The sequence below is a fragment of the Pristis pectinata genome, chromosome 3 (assembly GCF_009764475.1).
Source record: "Pristis pectinata isolate sPriPec2 chromosome 3, sPriPec2.1.pri, whole genome shotgun sequence".
NCBI lineage: Eukaryota > Metazoa > Chordata > Chondrichthyes > Rhinopristiformes > Pristidae > Pristis > Pristis pectinata.
In genome coordinates this window covers 69,825,126-69,852,842 of record NC_067407.1, presented here as the reverse complement: position 1 = coordinate 69,852,842, position 27,717 = coordinate 69,825,126, and the positions used below count along the sequence as shown (strand labels likewise).

Below are 27,717 nucleotides of genomic sequence, written 5' to 3'. Positions count from 1 at the left end.
ATGTGTTATATGTATTCCCATAATGACGTTATGCATGAAGTTCCAAGGTTTTGCCTGCAACATTAAAGGCATAGCAATACATTTCCAAGCATATTGCATGAGGAGAACTTGCAGGTGGTTTTGCATTTCCATGTAGCTGCTGCTCACCCTCATTCAAGGGGAAGAGGTTGCAGATTTGGGGACTACTACTGCAGAAGCCTCAGTGAATGGCTGTAATGCATCTTCTAGGGGTGGTTGAATGAGCATTTAACAAGGTGAATGGAATGCACTCAATCAGATAAGTGGAAAGTATCCCATGACATTCCTGATCTGTGCCTTGTAGATGGTAGAAAGGCTCTTCAATTTGGGAGGTGATCACTTTCCGTAGAATAGACAACCTTCTTTTGTAGCCTGAGCACTTATGTGGCTATCTGTTGTTTCAGGTGACTCCTACAATATCTGGGAGTGATAGACAAAAATTGATTAAACTTTTTGTTTTTTGAAGATGGCCATTCTCAGACACTTCAGAGAGGAGAATGTTATTTGCTATTCAATTGTCCAAGCCTAAATGTTACCATTAGCTAGGAAGTTGCAAATGGAATTGAACAACCCACTCACCAGTGAAGTGCCCAATGTTTTGCATCCGGTGGATCCATCTAGAGATGTTGGAAGCTGCTCGCAATCCAGCCTTTCCTCTTTCCTCTCCTGCCTAATGTAAGGAGTTGTAATACAAAACGTGCAAGAGTTGACAAAAGTGCAACAATTAAAAAGATAAATCCATTATTTTTTTTAATGATTTACTGGTGAGGCCAGCATTTATTGTCTATTCCTTAATGCCCTTGAGGTGAGTTGAATCCAATCTAAGCATGAATTACTGACAAGGCAGGTAGAAAAATGAATTATGTTTCATTTGATGTTATGTGGCGAATCACTGCTGCCCAGTGGGCCATAGGTTTTGTGCCAGGTCTGAGATCTGAAACATACTGAAGGCAATTGAGAATTCTATCATTGATGTCTGCCTCTGCCAAAAGGTGGCTCCTTAGATATGCAAAGTGGCCCACATTTTCCAGGATGTTGCCATGAACCTTTATTGTTGGAGGGCAATGCCAGGTTGGTTGAGGACCTTGGTCTTGCAGGTGTTGAGTGTAAGGCCTATCCTTTTACATGCCTCAGTGAATGAGTCAACTTTGGCTTTGAATTCTGGCTCATAGTGTGCATGAACGCAAGCATTGACTGCATAGTGCAGCTCAACTGCTGAGCTGGAGTGACCTTGGTTCTGGAGAGTAGTGTCCCTTTAGTTCTGAAAATTAGCTCCACTCCTGTGGGAGGTTCACTGCAGCTGAGGTGCCCCACTGCAGCCAGAAACATTGCCCTACACGTTTGGCTCTGTTATAGACCAGTTGTTCAGGATCATGGCTTGCGTGCTGACACAAAGTAAATGTAAAACAGTGGTCAGTTTCTGTGAGCTTACAAATTTGAGGAGGGAGTTCCAAGACACCTGAACGAAGTTTCCAAAATTCTCCAAGTTCATCAGAAGGATAAGTGAACCAATATCCCAGGCCAACATCCCCAGCACAGAGGCCCCTAATTGCACTCAATCTGCTCTGATGGGCAGGTCACATTGTTCACATGCTCAATATCAGACTCCCAAAACAGAGACTCTGTTTTGAACTGGTTCACAAGAAGAGATTGCCAGGCAGACAGAGTCAAAGATGTTCTGCCTGGGGGAAAAATGCAACATCCCCACTGACTCTTGGGAATCTATAGCCTGCTTGGATGTAGAAGAAGAATTCAAAGTGTTATTCAGAACCTCTAGTCCACTTACTAGGAGCACACATAAGTCTTATGTAAATGGCAGAAGGAATGCACAGCTTCACAGACTACTAACCCACCCAACCTGTCAGGCACCTCTTGGCCCATCGGTGGAATAGTTTGTGATTACCACATTGGCCTTGTCTCAGAACCCCAAAACCCAAAGGGAAACAAGTCGTCCTTTTCTGGGAGTTTCTATTGTCTCTTCCCCAGATGTTATCCTGTTTATGGAAATTCCCTGAAATGTAATCTATTTGATGGACAAGGAGATATTGACATGAGATTTGCATTCTCGTACAACTCTAGATCCACCAAGGTGGATGGTTTTGGAGCTATGTGCCAGAGTATTTAAAATGGACAAGCCAGGGAATTACAGGCTGGTAAGCCTAACCTAAGTGGGAAAGTTATTGGAGGGGATTCTGAGGGACAGGATCTACCAGCATTTTGAAAGACACAGACTGATGAGGGATAGTCAGCAAGGCTTTGTGCAGAGAAAATTGTGCCTCAAAATTTGAGTTGTTTTGAAGAGGTAACAAAGGAGATTGACAAAGGCAGGGCAGTAGACATTGTCTACGTATACTTTAACAAGGCCTTTGACAAGGTCTGGCATGGTATGCTAGTCTGGAAGGTTAGGTCAGATGGGTTCCAGATGAGCTAGCCAACTGCATACAAAAATGGTGGATGGAGACAGGGTCATAGTAGTGGGTTGTTGTTCAGATTGGAGACCTGTGACCAGTAGTGTGCCACAGGGATTGGTGCTGTGCCTACTGTCGTCTGTCATCTACATTAATGATTTGGATGACAATGTTGTTACCATGGGTAGTAAGTTTGTGGACTGCACCAAATTTGGTGGTGTAGTGGACAGGGAAGAAGGTTATCTAAGATTACAACAGGATCTAGGTGAACTGGGAAAGTGGGCCAAAAAATGGCAGATGGAATTTAACTCCAAGTGCAAAGTGTTGTGTTTTGGTCAGTCAAACCAGGGCAAGACTAGCACAGTAAATGATAGGGCCCTGGAGATTGTCGTAGAACAGAGACTTTGGGGTATAGTTCCTGAAAGTAGCGACACAGGTAGACAGGGTGGTGACGAAGGCATTTGGCTTGCTTGCCTTCATTGGTCAGGACGCTGAGTACTGAAGTTGAGACATCATGTTGCAAATGGTCAAGTCATTGGTGAGACCACACTTGGAGTATTGTGTACAGTTCTGGTTGCCCAGTTATAGGAAAGATGTCATTAAGCTGGAAAAAGTGCAGAAAAGATTCACTGGGACTAGAGGGCTTGAGTTATAAGGAGATGCTGGATAGGTTGGGACTTTTTTCCCCTGGAGCATAGGAGTCTGAGGGGATGACCTTGTAGAGCTATATAAAATCATGAGGGGAATAGATAACGTGGATGGTCACAGTTTTTTTACCCAGAATAGTTGAGCCTAAAACCAGAGAATGTAGATTTCAGGTGAGAGGGGAAAGATTTTAAAAGGGAACTGAGAGGCAAGTTTTTCCACACAGGATTGTGGGTATTTGGAACGATGAGTTTTCGTGAGGTGGTCACACTTGAAGTGCAGGCTACAGAAAGATGGGTGACCACCAGAAAAAATAAGGGGAGTAGGCAGACAGTGCAGGATTCCCCTGTGGCCATTCTCCTCACTAACAGGTATACCCCTTTGGATACTGTTTGGGGGGTGGGGGTGGGGTGGAATGATCTTTCAGGGGCTAGCAGCAGCAGTAGCAGTCAGGTGTCTAGCAACTGTGACCGGCTCAGAAGGAAAGGGTGCAGTCAGACAGATAGTGATAAGGGACTTGATAGTAAATGGTGTGGATAGGAGTTTCTGTGGCTGCAATTGAGACTCAAGGATGGTATGTTGCCTCCCTGGTGCCAGGATCAAGGATGTTGCAGCAGTACAGGGCATTTTGTGGGGGGAGGGGGAGGAGCCAGAGGTTGTGGTCCATATAACATAGGCAGGAACAGGGATGAGGTCCTGCAATGTGATTTTAGGGAACTAGTTAGAAAGCAGGACTCCCAGGGTTGTAATCTCAGATTTGCTGCTCGTGCCATGTGCTAGTGAGGTGAGAAATAGATACATAGTGCAGTTCAATATGTGGGACTATACAAACAAGATGGCAGGTGGGACCTGTACAAAGTAGATGCTTTACATCTGAACTGGAGGGGAACCAATATCCTTACCGAGAGGTTTGCTAGTGCTGTTCGGGAGGATTTAAACTCGAGTGGCAGGGGGGTGGTAACCACAGCAGCAGGGCAACAGGTGGTAGGGTTGAGGGCAAGGAAGATGGAATGACAAGTAAGATTGAAAGGAAGGACAGCAAGGGACAACATAATAAACATGGTGGGTCCGATGGGCTGAAATGTTTATTTCAACGCTTAGAATATTATGGGTAAGGAGGATAAAGTTAGCCTGGATCAGTACATGGAATTACAAAGTTGTTACCATTACAGAGACTTGGTTGCATGAGGGACAGGACTGGCAGCTCAACATTCCTGGGTTTCATTGTTTTAGCTGTGATAGAAAGAGGAGTGGGGTAAAAAAGGTGGAGGGGTTGCACTACTGATGAGGGAGAATGTCACAGCAGTACTCAGAGGACATACTGGAGGGCTCATCCACAGAGACAATTTGGGTGGAGCTCAGAAATGGGACAGGTGCAATTATGCTGATGGAATTATACCGTTGGCCACCCAATAGCCACTGAGAGGTAAAGGAAGAGATTATGGAAAGGCACAGAGACAACAGGGTTGTCATAGTGGGGGAGTTTAACTTCCCCAGTATTGACTGGAACTTCCTTAATACAAGAAGCTTAGATGGGGCAGGATTTCTTCAGTGCATCCAAGAGGGGTTCTGGAAACTGTGTGTAGAAAGTCCAACTAGAAGAGAGAACATGGACCTAGTTTTGGGAAATGAGCCAGGCCAGGTGACAGACTTGATAGTGGGTGAACATTTTGGGAATAGTGACCTCAACTCGTTATGTTTTAAGATAGTTATGAGTAAGGTTAAAGTTGAATCTTGTGGGAAGGTACTAAATTGGGGGAGGGCAAATGATGAACAGGATAGACTGGAGCTAAGGGGCATTGATTGGGGAGCAGCTGCTGTTGGGCAAGTTCATGTCTGACATGTGGGAGTTGTTTAAAGACCAGCTGATCAGAGCTCAGGATTGGCATGCTCTGGTAAAAGGACAGGAGCGTTGGATAACCCAAGAGGTCCTAAATTTAGTCAGGAAGGAAAAGGAAGGGTACGTAAGGTTTAGGAAGCTAAAATCAGACTGGGCCCTTGTGGAATATAAAGATAGCAGGAAAGTGCTCAAGCATACCATTAGGAAGGCCAAATGGGGTCATGAAATGTCCTTGGTAGAGCAGGGACAAAGATAATCCAAAGGCATCTTATACTTCTTATTAAGAAAAGAGGATAACTAAGGAGAGGGTAGGTCCACTCAAGGATAATGGAGGGAATTTGTGCTTGGAGTCAGAGCAAGTGGCTGAGGTACTAAATGAGTAGTTCGTGTCAGTATTTACTGAGGAGAAGGAATTGGAGGATAGTGAAAACAGAGGGGCATGCTAATGTGCTGGGACATTTTGATGTTAAGGAGGAGTTAGTGCTAGGTCTTCTGAAAAGCATTAAGGTGGATAAGTCCCCAGGGCCTGATGGCATAATATCCCAGAATATTGAGGGAAGCAAGTGAGGAGATGGCTGGGGCTTTAACAAGGATCTTTCTGTCCTCACTAGCAACAGGCTATCCTGGAGACTGGAGAGTTGCAAATGGTGTGCCTTTGTTCAAGAAGGGAAGCAGGGATAATCCAGGTAATTATAGGCCAGTGAGCCTCATGTCAGTGGTAGGGGTGTTATTGGAGAAAACAGGATTTATACACATTTGGAAAGGCATGGTCTGCTTAGGGACAGTCAGCGAGACTTTATGCAGAGCAGCTTATGCCTTATAAACTTGATTGAGTTTTTCCTGAGGCGGTGACAAGGGTGCTTGATGAGGGTAAGCCAGTGGAAGTTATCTGCATGGACTTTAAAGTATTTGGTAAGGTCCCTCATGGTAGGTTGATACAGAAGACAAAGATGTATGGAATCCAGGGTGAATTGCAAGTTTGAATTCGGAACTGGCTTGCCCATAGAAGACACAGTTGGGGTGGAAGGCTGTTATTCTGGCTGGATGTTAATAACCAGTGGTGTTCTGAAAGTATTGGTGCTCGGACCTCTGTTTGTGATATATATCAATGATTTGGATGGAAAGGTGGGTGGATTTGCAAGTTCGCAGCTGACACCATGATTGGTGGAGTTGTGGACAGTGTAAAGGACTATCAAAGAATACAGCAGGATATAGATCAGTTACAGATATGGGCAGAGAAGTGGCAAATGGAGTTTAATCTGGGCAATTGTGAGGTGTTGCACTTTGGGAGGTCAAATGAAAGAAAATGTACAGTTAATGGTAGGCCCCTTAATGGCATTGAGGTACAGAGTGATCTTGGAGTCCAGGTCCATAGTTCACTGAAAGTGGCTATGCAAGTGGATAAGGTGGTAAAGAAGGCGTATGGAATGCTTGCCTTCATTGATTGGGGTATTGAGTTTAAGAGTAAGGAAGTCATGCTGCAACTGTATAAAACTTTAGTCAGACTGCACTTGGAGTATTGTATGCAGTTCTGTTCACTCCATTATAGGAAGGATGTGGAGACTGTGGAAGGGGTGCAGAAGAGGTTTATCAGCATGCTGCCTGGATTAGAGGGCATGGAAAGGTTGGACAGACTTAGGTTGTTCTCCCTAGAGTGTCGGAGGCTGAGGGGAGACCTGATACAGGTTTTAAAATTAGAGAGGCATAGATAAGGTAGACAGTAAAAATCTTTTCGCCAGGACAGAAATGTCAAACACCAGAGGACATGCTTTTAAGGTTAGGGGGGGGAGTTTTTTTATGCAGAGAATGGTGGGTGCCTGGAATGGGCTACCTGAGGTAGTAGTGGAAGCAGACAGTTTGGTGGAGTTTAAGAGACTTTTAGATAGACACATGAGTATGAAGGGAATGGAGGGACATAGATGATACACCGGAGGAGGATATTTAGTATAAATTGGCAACAAGATCGGCACAACATCGTGGGCTGAATGGTCTGTTCAGTGCTATACTGTTCTATCTTCTATATGTTCTAATGTTTGTAAAGATGGCCTAGTTTCAGCACGCATGGATTCATCACAAAATGCTTAATCCATTTAACTGTAGTCCCTTGCATGTAAATGTCACTGTTTCATTAACTTTGTGACTGTCCTTTCTTAATAAAAAAAAACTTTCTGAAATGTACAAAATATATACTCATGGCACCCTTGTAGTCACAGAATCTTATCAATTGCAAGATGTAAATATAAAAGATAACCTTATGCCATCTTCGTTGTTACATAATACACCAATGCTTTAGTTGATGATTAATCTCAAATGTAGTGCAGATCCAGAAACAACACTAGACAAATACATTGATGAAATATTTTAGAAAGCATAGGTTTCAAGTTGTATTTTATTCACGCCTAAACAGGACGATAAAATGACGATGTTCCATCTCTATGCTTTGTAATTTCATTTGTTTACTTATTTCAAGTATACCATGTGTTCCCACATTATTCACTGGATCTAAACTCTAGCTCTTTATCTTTGCTGATCTAAAGGTTGTTAAACCAAAAATGATTTTGTAAAGTTTATAGTAAATGTATTAATGCCATGGTTCTCTTGCAGCTCCTGTAATTTCCAGACCTGACTGCTGCTGCTTTCTCCTGAATGGTCATCCTCTTTTTCTCCCGCCACCCCCTCCCCCCCAAACAGTACCCAAAACTGTATGCTTGTTTTTTTAAGGGAATGTCACAGGGGAATTCTACCCTTCCTGGTGGTCACCCCAACTCCCTGCAGCCTGCACCTTGGGTGTGACTACCTCACTAATAGTCTTAGCTATGATGATCTCAGCATCCCATATGATCTTGCATGAGTCCAGCTCCAGTTCCTTTGTGCGGTCAGCTAGGAGCTGCAGCTGGGCACATTTCCCACAGTTGTAGTCCTTGGGGACACTGGAAGTCTCCCTGATCTCCCACATCCTGCAAGACAAGCATACCACTGCCATCCTGACGCACCAAGTGTGAAGCTTAAAGTTGAAAGACCTTGCCTTTACTCTTATATTTGCTCAGCCTCTTCACCGAAGCCTCTCAGCCAAAGCCTCCATACTGTGACCTCAAACATAGCAGTTAGAACTCAAGCAGAGCCACTCTCAAAAATCTTGATAAATTTAATGAATTACTTTAACTTTGATATTTCAATTCAGACTGACAAACCTATTGTTAGCTCTGCCACAACTCAGTGGAAAATATGGTAGGTTAGGCAAAATTAATTTTTTTAACTAGTAAATTGAATTGTTCAGTATTATTTGAGCATTTTTCCAACCCATACAATGTTTTTGCTTTGAGATGTTGTTCATAGTTTATAGCTGCATCAAGAGGCTTCTAAGATGTCCATGGATTTTTGTTTCTGAAGAGTTTAGCTGCCCTAAGCAAACACATGCTGGAATTGTCTAATCCAAATATGAAATGTACAAAAATGTGTTTTGAAGCCAGGATGCACTAAAGTATCTACGGTGCTAATGGTGTATTTTAACATTCTTATTCCAGTCGTACTGATATTGCCTTAAATTTTGCCAAATGGTTCTCATTGTTAATAAGCAATTGTTTTTTGCAGTTAGTGTGTAATTTCACCTTTTATATGAAGTAATTTGCTGTGAATGAAAATGGTCAACTAATTGAAACCATGGACTGGAGGAGAGGACATTAAACCATTCCTATGCTGACTAGTGGTCTTCCATGTCGTCTTCTCTGAAATATATTTACAGATATCTTTGAAGATGGGTTATGATTTGTAGGTGGTACATTCCCCATATTTATATACATTTGGGATCTTGAACTGCAGAATGATATTAGAAGAGATAAATTAATGAGCACAGGTGAACCCCATGTTATGGCCATTTGGTTAATGGAAATTCGGCCTAAATGGAATTCACAAATCACCTCCCCAAAAAATTGAGATATGGAATAAAACTTGCTCTCACGGAATTTATCTGAAAAGAGGTAAATAAATACAATCTTTTTTAAACTCGCGCAATGACGCAGCTTCGCATTATGAAAGATCATGATGTGGACTGTTCTTTAGGAACACAAACATTTCCAGCCTCTTCCCGCCCCACCCCCCCCCCCCCCCCCCCCCGATGTTATGCCTGTATTGTGATTGTTTTACTGAATAATTTCAATGCAACTTTGATTATATTATGCATATTCTATATAGATCAGCAATTAATACTGGATATATATTACAGTTTTATTTCTAATGGAAAAAAAGTAAATAAAAATGACAAAGTTCTAATTCTATAGCTCATGATTTAATCAAATAAATATATTCTTTAAATACTTGCATTTCCAACAATTTGCTTTCTTTCACAACCTGGCCCTATTCTCCATTGACTGCACCTAATGTTTTTCTATTCTACACTTGTTTAACATACAGTGGCATGCAAAAGTTTGGGCACCCCGGTCAAATTTCTGTTACTGTGAATAGCTAAGCGAGTAAAAGATGACCTGATTTCCAAAAGGCATAAAGTTAAAGATGACACATTTCTTTAATATTTTAAGCAAGATTACTTTTTTTTATTTCCATCTTTTACAGTTTCAAAATAACAAAAAAGGAAAAGGGCCCGAAGCAAAGTTTGGGCACCCTGCATGGTCAGTACTTAGTAACACCCCTTTGACAAGTATCACAGCTTGTAAACGCTTTCTGTAGCCAGCTAAGAGTCTTTCATTCTTGTTTGAGGGGATTTTCACCTATTCTTCCTTGCAAAAGGCTTCTAGTTCTGTGAGATTCTTGGGCAGTCTTGCATGCACTGCTCTTTTGAGGTCTATCCATAGATTTCCGATGATTTTTAGGTCGGGGGACTGTGAGGGCCATGGCAAAACCTTCAGCTTATGCTTCTTGAGGTAGTCCAATTGTGGATTTTGAGGTGTGTTCAGGATAGTTATCCTGTTGTCGAAGCCATTCCTCTTTTCATCTTCAGCTTTTTTACAGACGGTGTGATGTTTGCTTCCAGAATTTGCTGGTATTGAATTGAATTCATTTCTTCCCTCTACCGGTGAAATGTTCCACGTGCCACTGCCTGCAACACAAGCCCAAAGCGTGATCGATCCACCCCTATGCTTAACAGTTGGAGAGGTGTTCTTTTAATGAAATTCTGCACCCTTTTTTCTCCAAAACATCCTTTGCTCATTGCGGCCAAGAAGTTCTATTTTAACTTCATCGGTCCACAGGACTTGTTTCCAAAATGCATCAGGCTTGTTTAGATGTTCCTTTGCAAACTTCTGACGCTGAATTTTGTGGTGAGGATGCAGGAAGTGCACCGCCACTCTAGAGTCTGCTAAATCTTCCTGAAGGTCTTTTGCAATCAAACGGGGGCTTTGATTTGCCTTTCTAGTAATCCTATGAGTAGTTCTCTTGGAAAGTTTTCTTGGTCTTCCAGACCTCAACTTGACCTCCACCGTTCCTGTTAACTGCCACTTCTTAATTACATTACGAACTGAGGAAACGGCTGAAACTCGAAACGCTTTGCTATCTTCTTATAGCCTTCTGCTGCTTTGTGGGCATCATTTATTTTAACTTTCAGAGTGCTAGGCAGCTGCTTAGAGAGCCCATGGCTTCTGATTGTTGGACAAGGTTTGAGGAGTCAGGGTATTTATAAAGCTTTGAAATTTGCATCACCTGGCCTTTCCTAACGATGGACTGTGAACAAGCCATAGCCCTAACAAGCTAATGAAGGTCTGAGACCTTGTAAAAGTTATCTGAGAGCTCAAATCTCTTGGGGTGCTCAAACTTTTGCATGTTGCTCCTTTCCTTTTTTTCACTCTAAAATTGTACAAAACAAAAATAATACACTAATCTTGCTTAAAATGTTGAAAAGAATGTTTCATCTTTAACTTTGACTTTTTGGAGATCAGTTCATCTTTTACTCACTTAACTATTCACAATAACAAATTTTGACCAGGGTGCCCCAAACTTTTGCATGCCACTGTACATTGCCAACTCCTCTGAAAAAACTTTACACTGGTCAGAATATAGGAAGGCATTTTTTTATTGTCTGGTTGATGATTCCTTGCCTCTCACTTCCAACTTTCTTTTTCAAAAAACCCCTTTCTGTTACTTACACAAAATCATTGACTTTGAGTTCTTCTCTTAATCTTTTCTGATCTTGTACTTCAAGCATATGTGCTATTCTTCCCCCTTAATGTAAATCATGGACATAATTGTGGCTGGTTGTTTTCAGGTGGTGCTTGTGCGCTGGAATGAGCCATTTCAGAAACTTGCAACGTGTGATGCTGATGGAGGAATTTTTGTGTGGATTCAGTATGAAGGCAGGTGGTCAGTTGAACTGGTCAATGACCGCGGAGCACAGGTAAACATCACTGGAATGAAATAGTTGAAAATATCCTTTTTTTAAAAATCTATTTCAGTTCAAAACTACTGAAACTTCTCTCAAAAGATTAAAAGTCTGAGAGTTGATTTTGTGGTTTTGAAGTTTCGTAGAGGGATGATACATTTCTGGATTCCTATGAAGTTTTTAGTAGCGGTATTACCCCATCCAGTCAGGATTTCTAAAGTGGCTTGGAGATGAATATGTTTAGAAATTGCCCTAGTTGCCCCAACCCAAGGCCCATTTAACACATTATTCTCCTGCAGGACTGCTCTTTTCCATTTTAACAGTACCCAATCTATAAACTAGGAGCATCGGAATTGCTAGATTAAAATGGGCTTTCCATGTACTTCACCTTTTACAATCCTGGCAAATGTAAGATACAACAATAATCAGGTCATTGTTTGATTGTGTCACTATCAATAGGCTAAACCAGACCAAATCAAGATGCAAAGAAAACTGGCATGATTGAAAGCCTTGGAAACCATAGGTCCAAAGTTGCATGTTTCTCTCAAACATACCATATTTCACGTGACATTTATTCATTTTTCATCTCCCAAATACATCTAATGAATAAGCACGATTAAATAAATTCCTCCCACCCACGGGCTAAGTGAAAGCAGCTTCCATTGATGTACAAACTCGCTCACCAACTCATTTATTGCTTCGGTGGTCTCCTCCATTATCTAAATAATGTTCTGTGTAGTTCACCTATCCTGGGGAAACTTCTGTTTTGACTTGATCACTGTTCTTGTAAGCATTAGACGTGCATAATTTGAGAGAGCAATGTGAACTTCAAATGTGAATGAAACAGTTGACTCAGAACCACAGTTTATATATAAGGACCTCTGATAAAAGCATTAAGACAGATTTGGGTAGTACTGTCATTGCAAAAAAAACATTAATTAGTTGTTTGCAGAAACATTGTCTCTGAAATATGTGATGGGTGCAGGTCAAGGTGATTGAGGTAGAGGTTGACTGTCAGATAACAGCCAATGTGGACATCCTGCTGAATTTAATGGCGGGACCACCAGGTAATTTTATTCCATTCATCAAAAGCCAGATTGAGAGACAACTAGAAGTGACAAATGTTTTGAATGGCTCTTGGCAATCAATGACTCTGACCAAAATTTATCAATTCTCCTCACTGGCCGCCAGAGAACCTAAGGATTTCAGATCTTTTACTGCAGTTCAGAAATAGTGAGAGAGAGAGAAACCTGATAATACCACGCTGATGATTTTAATTCTGAACGGGAAATATCCAGAGACCATTTCTCGAGAACAAAATGAATTCTCACTGGAGAAGCATGAATCCTGAAGGGGCAGCCAGCATGGAATTGTTAAAGGGAAACCTAGTCTGATTGACTGACTTTGAGCTCTTCGGAAAAAGTAAAAGGAGTAGCTTTTAATAAGTTGATTAAAAATAATTTCATTAAAGGTATACGTAGACTTCAAAATGAAATGTAATAAGATGCCTCTTTTCAAATGTATTTGTGTAGAACAGAGAATAGGAATAGACCCTGGCTGATCATCCAAATTCACCACCCCTTCCTCTCACCTGGAACCAGCTATCGCCTGTCAGCTCGTGTCCTCATCCCCTTTCCCTCCACCTTTTTGTACTGGCAATCTCCCCTCTATCCTTCAGTCCAGATGAAGGGTCTCGACCCAAAACGTCGACACTCCACTTCCCTCCATAGATGCTGTCTGTCCTGCTGAGTTCCTCCAGCATCCTGAGTGCCTTCTGTGTTGCATCCGAATTCAGTACCTTGTTCCAGCTTTCTCCCCATATCGTATGATCCCTCTGACCCTAAGAAAAAATCTAAGCCTTGAATATATTTTGGCTTCTTTAAGTACCTACGTGCTTCATTAACTGGTGTAGAAGGACCCCCAGGTCTCACTGTACCTCCCCTTTCCTCATGTCTCATCATTCAGATAATCTGCCCCCTGTTTCTGCCACCAAAGTTATTAACCTTGTGATTATCCACATCTTAACCTGTCCACTCCCTCAACCTGTCCAAATCACTGTAGAGCCTCTCTGCATCTTCAGCACATACTCCCACCAACTTTTGTGTTGTCCAGTGACGTGGAGATACTACATTTAATTGCCTCATCAAAATCAATATTTTTATGAATGGCTGCGGTCCAAGTATAGAACCATTTGGTATCTCACTTGTCACTGACTTGCCGCTTGGAAAAGGACTTGTTTATTCATACTCTTGATTTTGTGTCTGGCAACCAGCTTTCTATCCACAACAGTACAGTACCTCCAATCCCATGTGCTTTAATTTTGCACATTAAATCATATGTGGGGCCTTGCCAAAAGCTTTCTGGAAGTCCAAAATACATGACATCCTCTGGTTTTCCCTTCTCTATTCTGCTAGTTACATCCTCAAATTCCAGTAAATTTGTCAAGCATACCTTTCATAAATCCATGCGGATTTTGGATAATCCTGTAACTAAAAATAGAATGCTGGAAGAACTCAGTGGGTCAAGCAGCATTTGCAGAGGCCAAAATTGTTAGTCCAGCATTTGCAATCTCTTTTGGTTTTTGACAGGTCCTGTTGCTGTTTTCCAACTGCCCTGCTGCTACATCTTTAATAATGGACTCTGGAATTTTTCCATAAACTAATATCAAATTAACATTAAAGGCACCCACAATTACAGTTGTATCCTATTTCACACGCCTCTAATTTCGTGTTTTAATGCCACACCTAACATCACTACTGTTTGGGGTCTGTGTACATTTTCTGCCCCTTGGTATTTCTTAGCTCCTACGAATGTACATTCCACATCATCCAAACTGATATCCTTGCTCACTATTTTATTAATCTCTTTAATCTGCAACCACTCCCCAACCTCCTCTTCCATTTTGCCTGTCCCTTCCTGTATATTGAATACTGCTGGATGTTCTGTTCCCATCCTTCGTCCCCTTTTCCCATTAAATAGTACCCATTTACATCTATTTGTGCATTTAGTTCATCCACCTTGTTGTGAATGCTCTGTGCATGAAGGCACAAGGCCTTTTGGCTAGCCTTTTTAACATTCTTATTTGCAATGCCACCCAATTTGTTTTTTACCCTCTATTTTTCTGCCTTCTATTTTGCTTTACCCCTTATTGTTCTTTCTTTCCATTCCTAGTTTTGCCCCCTTCCTGTCTCGCACTTTAGTTTAAAATGGAGAAAGGATGGTATTAAGAATTTCAAGGAGGGATTGCTCAAGAAGAGAAATAGGGATAATCCAGGTAATTATAGGCCAGTGAGCCTCATGTCAGTGGTAGGGAAACTATTGGAGAGGATATTGAGGGATAGGATTTATGCACATTTGGCCTGCTTAGGGACAGTCAGCATGGCTTTGTGCAGAACAGGTCATGTCTTACAAACTTGTTTGTTTTTGAGGAGGTGACAAAGGTGCTTGATGTTATCTACGTGGACTTCAGTAGGTGTTTGACAATGTCCCTCATGTATGTTGATTCGGAAGATAAAGATGCATGGGATCCAGGGTAAATTGCAAGTTTGGATTTGGAACTGGCTTGCCCATAGAAGACGGAGAGTAGAGGTGGCATGCTATTATGCTAGCTGGAGGTCCGTGAAACAGTAGTGTTCTGCCAAGGATCGGTGCTTTGACCTCTGTTGTTTGTGATATATATCAATGATTTGGATGAAAAGGTAGACGGGTGGATTAGAAAAGTTTTTGGATGACACCAAGATTGATGGAGTTGGGACAGTGTAAGGACTATCAAAGAATACAGCAGGATATAGACCAGTTACAGATATGGGCAGAGAAGTGGCAGATGGAGTTTAAACCCAGGCAAGTGTGAGGTGTTGCACTTTGGGAGGTCAATGAAAGGAGAAAGTATACATTTAAGGGTGGGCCCCTTTATAGCATTGAGGTACAGAGGGATCTTAAGGTCCAGGTCCATAATTCACTGAAAGTGGCTATGCAAGTGGATAAGGTGGTAAAGAAAGTGTATAGCATGCTTGCCATTATTGGTAGTGGTATGAGTACAAGAGTAAGGAAGTCGTGCTGGGCTATACAAACTTTAGTCAGACCACACTTGGGAGTATTGTGTGCAGTTCTGGTCGACCCATTATAGGAAGGATGTGGAAATTGTGGAAAAGGCACAGAAGAGGTTTACTTGGATGTTGCCTGGATTAGAACTATAAGGAGAGGTTGGACAAACTAGATCATCAGAGGCTGAGGGGAGACCTGATGGAGGTTTTTAAAATTGAGGAGCATAGATAGGGTAGATGGTCAGAATCTTTTCCCCAGGGTAGAAATGTCAAACACCAGAGGACATGCTTTTAAGGTTAGAGGGGGAAGTTAAAGGTGGTGTGAGGGCAAGTTTTTTACGCTGCGTGTAGTAGGTGTCTGGAATTGGTTACTCAGGGTAGTAGTGGAATCAGGCAGTTTGGTAGAGTTTAAGGGGCTTCTAGATACACACATGAATATGAAGGGAGTGGAGGGATATGGATGATAAACAGAAGAACATTTATTATAAATCGGCATCAGGATTGGCACAACATTGTGGGCTGAATGACCTGTCCAGTGTTGCACTGTTCTATGCATCAGAAGCTCACAGAGGACCTGTTTAAGCGATGGAAGCAGTGGATCATCTTGCAAACTACCCACCTGACTGCTTATCCCATCAGCTACCATGTCTATCTGTGGAAGATGGTGGAGTTGCTTTGTTGGCCTTGTTCACCACCTCAGAACCTATACATATATAAAAAAAAGATCCACAGGACTGCCACAGCCAACTTGTGTCATGTGCCTTTGTAGTTTAGTTACAGATTGAACTGAGTCACTTTTATTGCAAGATTCTGTCATAATTTGATCACTATTCTCTAACGCCTTTTGAACCATTTCTCATTATGCATTACTAGATCTAAAATAGCCTGTTCACTTGTGTTTCTTAACACACTGACCTAGAAAGCCCAGATGATTCATGCTCCAAAGTATTCCTGCACATCTGGTGTGCTCAGCTAAATGTAGATTAAAGTCCCTATGATATTGTACTTCCTTGTTAAGTACACCTTCAAGGTTTATGCTGTGCTTTACATTATCACAGTTGTTTGGGGGCCTGTGAACAGAAATAGTCCACTTAACTTTGCATTCCTGTCTACTTGTGCTAACCTTTCACTGCCTTATCAAGAATCTATCTACCTCTTTCTTAAGAATATTCAGACTCTGCTTCCATCACTCTGAGGAAGAGAGCTCCAGACAAAACATTTTGCTGCCTCTGCCTTAAACGGGCAACCACTTATTTTTAAAACAAGGAACCTCTTGTTCTAGGTTCTCCCACAAGAGGAACATTCTTTTCACATCCATCTTGTCAAGACCTGTCAGAATCTTTATATTTTCCAGTCAAGCCTCCTTTCACTCTTTTACACTCCGGCAGATACATGCCTGACCTTCATAAGACAACCTGTCTATTCCAGGTATCAGTTTAGTAAACAACCACCAATGGTTTTTAGCCCCTGGCACAGGTGCTAACTCCTTAAAATCAGCTTGTAGGACTGGATACCTTTTCTACTTGTATCATTGATAATTGGCAGAAAAATAAACCACAACCTCTCATTGTTCACCCTCCCCTTCCAGAATATCCTTGATCCTGTGGCAATGGCACCACCTGGAATCGCAGGTCATTGGAGGCATCCTGGAGTTACCTATGACTATGTATTCCATGGTTTGGGGTGCCTGTCATGTTACTTGATTAATTCATTTGACAAAAGGCAATATATACTTTCATTGTTTGCTCATCTGGTATTTTACCTACCCTGACAACATTAATTTCTCACCACTTTTTTCAAATCAAATAACTACTGTAAGGAGAAAATAGATTAATATTCACTGACCACATACCTGCTTTCCTGTGACATTGCTCCTTAATTTTGTTGTTAGTTTTGATTCACCTTGTCCACTCACTGCCCCAAGCCTCTTGTTGTTGGTCCCAACATAGTTCTGCTCTAGGTCTCTGGTCTCAGCGTGCTATGGTTCTGTCCCCTGGCCTGTGGGTTTCCAGCCCACCACCTTTCTCCTCCAGGGCTCTAGTCTCCAGCCCACTGGGCTGACTCAGGGCCGCTGATATCCCTTTGCCTCTACTTGCTGGGCTATGTCAGGCCTGCTGTCATTTAGGTAAGTGGATAGATTAACGTTCATTGAAATGAAGAACGGATTGCCCCATTAGTTAAAGGAGTTGAGAAATATTCTGTAATGATAGACTCAGCATTACAAGTCATTATACTGTGATGATAATAAAGTGAAGGAAATTCCAGGCTGTAAGTTAGTCTGTCGATTCTGTTTTCAGGCAGAAAGATACATTGAAGCTCTGTGCAGGGAAGAAGTACAAGCATAATGCGTTGATTTGGATTGAGTTATCTATAAAGAAAGGATATATAGGCCTCAATGAAAGGACATGGATTCTCATTTAAATGAGTATATAAAATCTCATTTTGCAAATGTGATTCAAGTAAGAGATTAGCAGTAGAAAATGTAGGTATTCATGTCCAAGAACAAAAAACTGCCAAAACTGGAAACATTAAGTGGAAGACATGAAGTAAAAACAAAATGCTCGAGATACTCAACAGATCAAGCAGTACTGATGGAGGGAGAAACAGTTGATGTTTCTGGTTAGTGACCTTGCATAATTTAGCCCAGAACAGCAAATCATGAAGAAAGGGAATAAAAATAGTTTCAGCATGACAATTGACTTTTCTCCTCCAATTCTGCTTTCCAGGTGAGTGACTTTACCTGGAGTCATGATGGTACTCAGGCACTCATTTCGTACCGAGATGGCTTTGTCTTGGTTGGATCTGTCAGTGGACAGCGACATTGGTCTTCTGAGATTAATTTGGACAGCCAGATTACCTGTGGAATATGGACACCTGATGACCAACAGGTATTAGTACTGTATTTAGACATGTGAAAATTGTAAAGTTTCACCAGGAGTTCTCTCATCAATTTATTTTCTGCAAGTCATTGTCACTGGAAGTTGCAGACGGCGGCCATTTGGCCCACTGAATGCATGTATGTTTGCTGAATTGCAATCCAGATAGTTCCATTTCCTTGTTGTCCTGCTAGTTTATTTCCCTCAATTACTAGTTAATTTCCTCTTGAAGTCAGTGATTTTCTCTGCTGCCACCACTCGAAAGGCAGTAAGTTCCAGGTCATGACCACTCTATTAATGGGAACAGCCTTTCTCAAGAGTATCTTGCCTAAACCTGTCACAATTTTAAATCTCCCCTCTACCTCCTTTGCTCTAAGGAGAACTGTCCCAGAATCTTCAACCTAACTTTGTAATTAAAATCCCTCGTTCCTGGAATTATTCTGGTGAATCTACTCTGCACCCTCTCAAAGAACTTCAAGCCCTTCTAAAGTATGGGGAGCAGAAACTCGATGCAATAACATCGTTGTCACCTAATCTAAGTGTTAAAGGTTTGGTATAATTTGCTGCCTTTGAACTTGATACCTCTATTTATGAAACCCAAGATCCCATGTGCTTTGTTGACCACTTTAAGCATGCCCTACTTCAAGGATCTATGTACAAGAACCCCAGGGTATCTCTATTTCTACACACTCAATAGAACAGTATCATGAAGCCTGTCTTGCCTTTCTACATTCCTTCTACCAAACTCCATCACCTCTGCATTAATTTCCATCTTCTACTTTGCCCATCCACTCTGCTAGTCTTTCCATGTCCTGTCACTGTCAACAGGTATTACTTCACTGTTTGTCACATCTCTAAGTTGTGATCATCAGCAAACTTGGAATTTTTTTACTCTTCTCTGAAATTTGTCATTTTAAAAATTTATGTGTGTGTGTGTGTATATGTATATATATGTATATATATATATATTTATAAATATATATATAGAGAGAGAGAGATTCCTGCCATTGTTTACCATCCTTTCTTCCAAAAAGCAACCATTGACCATGTAAGAACATAAGATAACAGGAGCATGAATAGGCTATTCAGCCCTTTGCGTGTGCTCCATTCTTGGCTTCAACACCACTTTCCACTCTCTCCCCACACCCCTTGACTCCCTTGTATTCAGATAGAAACCATAGAAAAATTTACAGCACAGAAAACAGGCCATTCGGCCCTTCTAGTCTGTGCCGAAACATTATTCAGCTAGTCCCATTTACCTGCCCCAGCCCATACCCCTCCAGACCTCTCTTGTCCATGTATCTATCCAATTTACTCTTAAAAGTTAAGAGCGAAACCGCATTTACCACATCAGGTGGCAGCCCATTCCACACTCCCACCACTCTTTGAGTGAAGAAGTTCCCTCTAAGTTTCCCCCTAAACCTTTCCCCTTTCACCCTAAAGCCATGTCCTCTCGTACTTATGTCTGTCAAATCCCATCTTTTGCCTTTACAGCTCTCTTTATAAGATTCTTTATAAGAGGGGGATGACAGAATGGATGCTAAGAGTGGAGTATAGTGGGAGTCCCTAGACTATTACCTTGTGTTGTGTAAAATAAGTGAAAAGATTAAAGCTGTTATCTTTGGCTATCATTGTAAAATTTGTTACCTTGTTGCTATTAATATTTCACATGTAAAAGTTTCACCCAAATCTTCCATCACTATTCCCAGTCTGATCTCTGTTATGTTCTCCAATGCTAGAGTCATAGTTGTACAGCAGGGAAAAAGGCCCTTCAGCCCATACGTGTCCATGCAGACCAAGATGTATATTCAAGCTAATCCCATCTCCCAGCACTTGGCCCATATCCCTCTAAACTCTTGTCATCCATGTACCTATCCGCATATTACTTAAATGTATCAAATGTACCTGCCTCACCACTTCCTCTGGCAGCTGGTTCCATATATCTACCACTTGCTGTGTTTTTATATAAAAAAAAGTTGCCCCCTCAGGTTCTGATTAAACCTGTCACCTCTAACCTTAAAATTGTGTCCTCTAGTTCTCGATTCCCCAATTCTGGGGGAGGGAAGGACCGCTCACGCTACCTATACCCCTCATGATTTTATATACCCCTGAGTTCACCCCTCAGTCTTCTATGCTTGAAGAGTAAAGGCTCAGCCTGTCTAACCTTCCCCTATAACTCAGTCCCTCAAGTCCTGGCAACATCCTTGTAAATCTTTTTTGCACTCTTTCCAGTTTAATCACATCCTTTCTATAACAGGGTGACCAAAATTGAATACAGTGCTCCAAATGTGGCCTCACCAATGTCTTGTACAATTGCAACATAACCTCCCAACTTCTATATTCAATGCCTTGACTGATGAGGGCCAGCATGCCAAAAGCCTTCTTCACTGCCCTGTCTACCTGTGTCTCCACTTTAAGGGAACTATGCACCTGTACTTCAAGGTCTCTCTGTTCTACAATAGTACCCAGGTCCCTTCCGTTCAATGTAAAATTCTTACCTTAATTTGTCCTTCCAAAATGTAACACTTTGCACTTAGCTGAATTAAATTCCATTTGCTATTCGTCAGCTCACCTACCCAGCCAATCAAGATCCCACTGCAATTCTTGATAGTCCCCTTTACTGTTTACGACACCACCAATTTTAGTGTCATCTACGTCATTTACAAGCTTATAAACTATTCCTCATGTATTCTTATCCAAGTCGCTAATATAGATGACGAATAACAATGGGCCCAGCACCGACCCCTGGGGCACACCACTCGTCACAGACCTCCAGTCTGAGAAACATCCTTACACCATCTGTTTCCTACCATTTGTTTTGAGTTTGCTAGCTCTCCTTGGGTGCCATGCAATCTAACTTTCCAGAGCAGCCTACCATATGGAACCTTATCAAAAGTTTTACTAAATCCATATATACTATGTCTACTGCCCTTCCTTCCTCAATCTTCCTCGTCACTTCATCAAAAAAAAACTCAATCACATTCATAAGACAAAATCTCCCACTCATGAAGCCATTCTAGCTACCCTAATCAACCCTTGCCCTTCCAAATGTAAGTATATCTTGTCCCTCAATGTTTTCCAGCAACTTACCTACCGCATTTGGTAGACTAATAGGTCAATGATTACCAGGTCTATCCATGCAGCCCTTAAAGGCACAACATTTGCTATCCTCCAGTCTTCCAGCACCTTGCCAGAGGATAGCAAAGACCGAGTGTACTTAGCCACTGCTCTACTCTCTCTACACTCTTGACTGTGTGGCTAGGCACAGCTCAAACACCATCAATAAGTTCACCGATGACACCACTGTTGTTGATGGAATCTCAGATGATAAGGAGGGGTACAGTTCGGCTGGTTGAGTGGTGTCGCAACAACAACCTCGCACTCAAGACCAAGGAATTGATTGTGGACTTTAGGAAGGGGAAGTCGGGAGAACACACACTAGTCTTCATTGAGGGGTGAGCAGCTTCAAGTTCCTGGCCGTAAACATCTCAATCTTGGGCCCAATGCATTGATACAATCATGAAGAAGGCATGCCAGTAGGTCCACTTCATTAGGAGTTTGAGGAGATTTGGTATGTCACCAAAGATTCTTGCAAGTTTCTATAGATGTACATTCTGACTGGTTGCATCACCGCCTGGTATGGAGGCTCCAAAGTGCAGGATAGAAAGAGGCTGCAGAGGGTTGTAGACTCAGCCAGCTCCATCACGGGCACAACCCTCTCCACCATCAAGGACATCTTCAAGAGGCAGCACCTCAAGAAGGCAGCATCCATCATCAAGGACTCTCACCATCTGGGACGTACCTTCTTTGTGTTACTACCATCGGGAGGGAGGTACAGGAGCCTGAAGATCCATGCTCATTGTGTTAGGAACAGCTTCTTCCCCTCTGCTATCAGATTTCTGAAAGGTCCATGAACACTACCTCGTTGTCCCTCTTTTGCACTAATTACTTATTTTGTAACTTGTAGTAATTTTTATGGTCTTGCACTGTACTGCCACAAAACAACAAATTTCATGACATATGTCAGTGGTAATAAATCTGTTTCTGAAATATCTCAGTGAGGGCTCCCACAATTTCTTCTCCAGCTTTCCCCATAGCGTTCTTGGATATACCTAGTCTGGACCTGAAGATTTGTCTACTTCATACATCTTCACCACACGTTCTACTGTAATATGGACTGCTCCCAAAACATCTCCATTAATTTTGACAGGTTTCCAAGTCTTCACATCTTTCTCCATGTTTAAAAACAAAGGAGAAATAATATTTGAGAACTCTGCCCATCTCCAGTGGCTCCACACATTTCTGTCTTGGTCTGAGAGGCCCTATTCTCCCCCTTAATTTTTTTCTGCCATGCCCGCTCTTGGCCCTCCTAATTTCCTCCTTGAGTATATTCTGTGTACCTCCAGTGATTCATTTGATCCCAGCTGCCTGTATCTGACCCAAGCTGCCTTCTTTTCTTGACCAGAGTTACAATATCCCTTGACATCCAGGGTTCCCAACTCCCAGCTGCTTTGCCTTTAACGGGAACATGTCGTCCTTGAACTCTTGCTATCTCGCTTTTAAAAACCTCCCACTTGCCAGAGGTTCCTTTGCCCACAAACTAAACCTAGCCCATTCAACCTTTGCAAGCTCCTGTCTAGTACCATCAATATTTGCCTTGCCCCAACTCAGAACTTGAACCTGTGGACCAATTCTGCTCCATACTATTTTAAAACTAATGGAAGTATGGTCCATTAGTTCCAAAGTGCTCCCCTCCTGTGACCTCAGTCACTTGCCCTTTCTTATTTCCCAGGAGTAGATCAAGCTTTGCCCCCTGTCTGGTAGGGCCCTCTATATACTGCCTGAGGAAACTTTACTGATCCCACTGAATAAATTCCACCCCATCTAGACCTTTAACATGGCAATCCCAGTAAATGTCAGGAAACATTGACAACCCTATTATACTTACAACTCTCTCCAATCTCCCTGCACATTTGTTCCTCTAATTCCCTATTTGGGGGCCTGTAGTACAATCCCAACAACGTGATCATCCCCTTCTTATTTCTCATTCTACTCAAAGACTCACCAAATGATCCTTCAGTGGTGTCATCTCAACTGCTGCGTTGATGTTCCCCTGAATCAAAAAAGGGAACTCCCTCTGCTCTCTTCCCTCCACCTCTATCTCACCTGAAGTACCAGTATCTTGTTGCTACAACCACTCCCTTCCATCCCTCCAACATTTGTCTGATATGCAGCTTTCATCATAGACCCTGGAGCTCCTATCCTCAACTTACTCCCCCTCCGCGCCCCCCTTTTTTTTAAACTTTTATTCTGTATTCAACTTCTTAACAGCATTTGTATGGTGTGGAGCCCCAAATTGCACAGAATACTCGAACTGTGATTTTTGTATAGATCCTTTCTATTTGGAACAAATCTCTTGCATTATACAGAAATGAATTACAGGCTGACATATTTATCCTGAGCAGTCTACAAGAATTGTATGGACTGATGGAATACAGCAGCAAACTGTGGGATGCAAGAGCTACAGGACAAAATTATGGCCTGTACGTTGTCCTGCAGAAGCTTTAGGATTCTATGTTACGGAGTGAAGTTGCAGAAAACGTGTTTTCCTTTTTTAATTTATTTTTGGATGGTGGAAGTCACTATCAGACCACCATTTATTATTCTTCTGTAATTGCCCTCGAGAGTGGTGTGAGCCCCCTCCGTAAGTCACTGCAGTTTTTCTTTGATAGTGTGAATGTGTTGTCGGGTGGGGAGTTTCATGAGTAAGACCCACTGACAGATACTGGTTTGCATGAACTGGGAAACAGAACATAAGATCATGGGGGTCATGGTATAACTTTCTACAACTTTGGGTCACCATTGCAGATTTACTAGGATCTGTTCGTTATGAGGAAGATACTGGATAGGCTGAGTTTGTTTTCCTTGGAGGGGAGTTGGCTGATGGGGATCCCAAAAGAGGTGTACAAAATTATGAGGGGTCTCTGATAGAGCAGATAACAATAGAATCTCTAAAACCGGAGGGCACTGGTTTAAGATGAGGAGTTAGAGGAGATATGAAGGGGAAAATAATTTCACCCAGAGGATGGTTGGAATCTGCAGTGCACTGCCTGAGAGGGTGGTGGAGGCAGAGGCTATTACAACATTTAAGAAGTATTTAGGCAAGCACTTGAATAGCTAAGGCATAGAAGGCTACTGACCAAGTGCTAGTAAATGGGATTAGTGTAGGTGGGTACGATGTCATCATACTGAAGGGCCTGTGCTGTATGATGCTACAAGTACACGATTGTGTATTTCCAAGTCTAGAGAATGTGTGATTTGGAGCAGAACTTGTAGATTCTGATGTGTCTGCTTCCCTTTTCTTCCTCGATGGTAGAGGTTGAGCTTGTGAGGCCCTTTCACTGTAACTGCAGCAAAAGAACATAAGTAGGATCATGACCCTTTGAGCCTACTCTGCCATTCATCAAGATCATGGCTGAACTTTTACCTCGGTGCCAATTTCCTGCACTAGCCCCATATCCCTTATTCCTTTAATATCCAGAAATCTATTGACCTCTGTTTTGAACTAACTCAATGACTGAGCATCTGGGGAGAAAGAGCCAAGATTCACCACACTGTGTGAAAAAATTTCTCTTCGTCCTAGTCCTACCTTTTTTTCTGAGACTGTGACTCCAGGTTCTAGAATCGCCAGCAAGGAGAAGCATCCTCCCTGCACCAAGCATGTTGAGTCCTGTAAGAATCTTGTGCATTTCGAGAGGTCACCTCTCATTCTTTTAAACTTGCGAGAATATGACAAACTTGCGAGAATATGACAAACTTGTGAGAATATGACAAACTTGCCTTCTTTGGAACAAGTTTAGTGAATCTTTGCTGACTCTGTCTTCGACAAATGTATCCTTTTTAAGGTAAGAGACCAAAACTATATACAGTATTCTTGATGTGGTCTCACCAATTCCAGTAAAATATTCTTTACTCCACCACTTGAATCCATTCCTAATAAAGGCCTAACAAACCATTTGCTTTGCTAATGATTAGCTGCACCTGCGTATTATTTTGCTATTTTGCCTTGGATCCCATAAGCTCTAGTCTTTTGGACTAGCCTTTCATGGGAGACCTGTCAAAGGCTTTACTGAAGTTTTTGTTAATACTTTAAAAAGTCAAATTAGTCAGTCAGGATCTCCCAACAACAAAGCTGTGCTGACTGTCCCTGATCGATCCCTGCCTCAGTCCTGTCCCTCAGAATTTTTAATGTGAATCAAGCCTTCACAGAGGAGAGAGAATAATTTCATACCACTGCTAGGAATATTATATGTTGTATGCAAAACTGTTAGAAAATGAGGGGTTTCACTTGCTCTTCCCTTGAATACTTCATGTGTACTTTCTCTTCCACATCTTTTTCAACTTGCATTTCACATGTATTCCTTTAATGGACTGATACATCATTAATGTAGAGGCTCAATGGCTGAGTATATTGAAGATCAAGATCAATATATTTTTAGATATTAAAGGAATAGAAATGAGGTCAGTGCAGGAAAGTGGCCCTGAAGTAAAAGATCAGCTATGAATAGTGGAACAGGCATAAGGGGTGGAATCTTCCCCTTCATCTGTTTCTAAGTGTTCTTTATTTCACTGTTTTGCTTGTTATTTTAAGATCAAAGATATACAATGGGTTAGTCAGCATTATGCAGCAAGTTATGCATTGGCATCATTCAGTTAGGCTGGAAGGGTAGGAGGATCAAGGGAAATAGCAAGTGGACTGCAATTAATTCAAATAGATTCAATCAATGCAAGGGTAATTACAGTACAATATAATGAGTCCCTGATACCTAATTACGCTAAATGCTACCCAAAGTATAAGCATCCATAAATATCATGGACAACTGCAGGTATAACTAGCAAATGTCAACACCATTTGATAACCCATGGCAACTGTTCACGCAGGTGAAGTTGTGGAATGCCTTTTTATTACATTGCTCAATGCATTCACAAGTCACATAAAATATGTGCACTGTGGTTTTAAGTACACTTTGTTGTGATTAAGTAATCCAGATGGTCGAACCCAATGTGCAGAATACAATGATAACATTATTAACTGAACCAACCTATAAAGTTTGCTTACTAAGTAATTGATTCCCATTGTGTGTGACTTGCATTAACCTTGGTAGAAATAGAACTGCAGATTAACAGAATTTTGTAGTCTGCTAGCAAAGTTCCTCATGAAGGATGGCAAGTTATTATTTGTAAGAATTGGCTTGCCCATAGAAGACAGGGTAGTGATCGATGTGTTAGGGATTGGGTGTTGTTAGTTTAGTTCTACACAACATCATGGGCCGAAGGGCTTATTCCTGTGCTGTACTGTTCTATGTTCTAAAAGTGGACAAAGACAAACTGATCGCAAATGTAAACAATACTGATAATCCAGTTCAATTTAACTGCAGGATTAACTGTTGTTATTTTAGAAATCCTTTTGTAGTTAATGAATTTTGAATAGCCTTTCTTGAGCAACACAAATGCTGGAGGAACTCAGCGGGTCAGGCAGCATCTATGGAGAGAAATGGACAGTCGATGTTTCGGGTCGAGACCCTTCATCAGGGCTGAAAAGAAAGAGGGAGAGAGCCAGTTTTAAAAGGTGGGGGGAGGGGGCCCCAACCTAAAATGTCAAGAGTCCATTTTCCTTCATAGATGGTGCGTGACCCACTGAGCTCCTCCAGCATTCTGCGTGTTGCTCCAGATTTCCAGCATCTGCAGTTTTGTGACAGCATTTCTTAACTCTATCTTGTCAAAAAGAGTGCCAGATACCCAGTTAAATCCGACTGCATAGAGGAGCTTTATTGCTCATGAATTGTATAGTTGAAAAGAATAGTGAAGGCAAAAGTGTGATTTGACAGCGGGAATGAAAGTTGGATGTACAAAACTGCTCTTAAACCTAATCTTTGTAAAGCAAAGAAGTCCAAGTTTGTCTTCTATAAAATGATCTACAGTTTCATTATTGCTTCAATTTTAAAGTTCTGAATTAATTTCCTAGAGGTATTTTAATGAAATACAATGTGTTGCAAATATCCTTGTTCATTTGTGTAGTTTGTGTTCACTTTGTATTTCATTCTAGGTGCTGTTTGGTACAGCTGATGGGCAAGTGATAGTGATGGACTGCCATGGACGTATGCTGGCTCATGTATTACTCCATGAATCTGAAGGTATCCTGGGAATGTCTTGGAATTATCCCAGTTTCCTGGTGGAGGACAGTAGCGAGAGTGACACAGATTCTGATGACTATTCACCACCACAAGGTAGCTGTATGTCCACCTAAGTTAACACAATGTGGGCTGGAAATACTAGAAATAGAGTATTCATGGTTGCTAAATATTGTGCCAGCAATGAATCATGCCTGGTTGCTTCAGTCAGTTTTTGCTTTTGCGGCCTGACCAGTGCTAAATTTGATAAAAACAGCCTTTTCTAAAATATTTATTTCCAGCAATGAAGCTAAGAATTCATAAGCAATTAATTTAAATAGTATTGAAAACACAAATGTTAAAGGTGTTCTCCTCATGGGAATATGCAT

At 41.7% G+C, this 27,717-nt stretch overlaps 1 protein-coding gene across 1 annotated transcript in view; it reads left to right on the top strand.

The window, feature by feature from the left end:
• The window catches only part of tulp4a (TUB like protein 4a), a 178,179-nt gene that overhangs the window by 56,359 nt on the left and 94,103 nt on the right, over positions 1–27,717 (top strand). The window contains 3 exon segments of the mRNA XM_052011964.1: positions 11,126–11,254; positions 18,009–18,170; positions 27,265–27,445. Coding sequence (XP_051867924.1) covers positions 11,126–11,254; positions 18,009–18,170; positions 27,265–27,445 — 472 coding nt within the window.